Genomic DNA, 1,684 nt, shown 5'->3' on the forward strand with positions numbered 1-1,684 from the left:
CTTTTTTACGCTAGACACAATCCTTTTACCTCTGACAAATTTCCCTCTCCAATGTGTTATGTGCCCACATGAGCTACTATCTGTTCCTTTGTTTATGCGCTTGGTCATGCCCCTGTTTAACATGTATGTTTGCATTGGCATGTTGTAGGCAAAATGTAAGTGGGATGGGTGAATAAATCAAATATCATCAATAAGGTTTGACAAGCAGTCCTAAATTTTCTGATGCTTCCCCTAGCTATTCTCATCCAGGTATTATATTTCTAAATATATTTTCCTTTTTTACTAGATAACAGACTTTTGAAGAGATAAGTATGCCACCTCAAAAATTTAAATGCACTGTGGAGCTTAAAAAGTAAGTCACTGCATGGGGAAAATCTGAGAGGAATTAAACAAGGTTATTGTGCATACTGCAGTGTCAAAATCCTATAGAAAAATGTGCCTTCTTAATGACCTTCTTGAATGCACTCTTGACCTCCTTGTTCCTCAGGCTGTAGACCATAGGGTTCAACATGGGGGTGATCACAGAGTAGAACACAGATGCCATTTTGTCTGTGTCCATGGAATGGCTGGAGCTGGGCTGTAAGTACGTGAAGATGACTGTCCCATAGAAGATGGAGACGGCAGTGAGATGGGAGGCACAGGTGGACAAAGACTTTTGGTGCCCCTGAGCTGAGTGCATCTTCAAGATGTTTATAAATATGAACAGGTAGGAAATCAGTATAACCAGAAAAGCAAAAAAGACATTAAAGCTTGATATAAAAACAAGAATCACTTCGCTAGTGTGTTTTTCAGAGCAAGAGAGAGCCAAGACAGCTGGAACATCACAGAAAAAATGATGGACCTTATTGTACTTGCAGAAAGAAAGACTGAATATGTCCCCAACATGGAAGGAGGAGTTCAGAAAACCACAGATATAGGACCCTATGGCGAGACGTGCACACACAGTTGTCATCATGGTGGTGGTGTAATGTAGGGGTGTGCACACAGCTGTGTAGCGATCATAGGCCATTGAGGCCAAGAGGTAATTTTCCACAGTGGCAAAGGCTACAAAAAAGAACATCTGAGCAGCACACACATTGTATGAGATAACCTTGTCTCCTATAAGTAACCCAGCAATGGCTTTGGGAGTGACAGCTGAAGAGTAACCAATGTCCACCAGAGAAAGGTGGCTGAGGAAAAAGTACATGGGAGTGTGGAGATGAGAGTCCAAGAGGATTAATATGATCATCCCCAGGTTTCCAACCACATTGATGAGGTAGATGAGAGTGAACATGACAAAGAGGAGGATCTGCATTTCTGGGGCACCGGTGAGTCCAAGGAGGATGAACTGTTTCACTTCTGTCTTGTTCTCCATCAATGCCATTTGGGAATCATGAGAGGTACTGTAGCAATGAGAAGTAAATTTAAAAAGTGACAAACAGAAAATAAATTGTAGTGAAATGGAAATGTGTAAATACCACGTGTATTATTTCATTAATAATATGTACTTCAAAATTATCTTGATTTAATGCTAAGAGCATACATATAAATGTGTATGTGTGTGTGTGTGTGTGCATGTATGTGTGTACCGTGGATGGTGTTATTATTTTTATTTTACCATTAGAGGAATTAGAGACTTGAGAAATTATGTGATATCCTACAATTATATTCTATGAAGAACGCTCAGGATTCAAGATTGAAATTC

The 1,684-nt window shown here is 39.8% G+C and overlaps 1 protein-coding gene across 1 annotated transcript; it reads right to left on the reverse strand.

Moving 5' to 3' along the window:
* Positions 1-415: 415 nt before the first annotated feature.
* Positions 416-1,363, reverse strand: LOC130849390 (olfactory receptor 5B2-like). The gene has a single exon (XM_057728233.1). It carries the CDS (start codon positions 1,361-1,363, stop codon positions 416-418), a length of 948 nt encoding a protein of 315 aa, XP_057584216.1.
* Between the last annotated feature and the right edge of the window lie 321 nt (positions 1,364-1,684).

This window comes from Hippopotamus amphibius, chromosome 3 (genome assembly GCF_030028045.1).
Source record: "Hippopotamus amphibius kiboko isolate mHipAmp2 chromosome 3, mHipAmp2.hap2, whole genome shotgun sequence".
Taxonomy (NCBI): Eukaryota; Metazoa; Chordata; class Mammalia; order Artiodactyla; family Hippopotamidae; genus Hippopotamus; species Hippopotamus amphibius.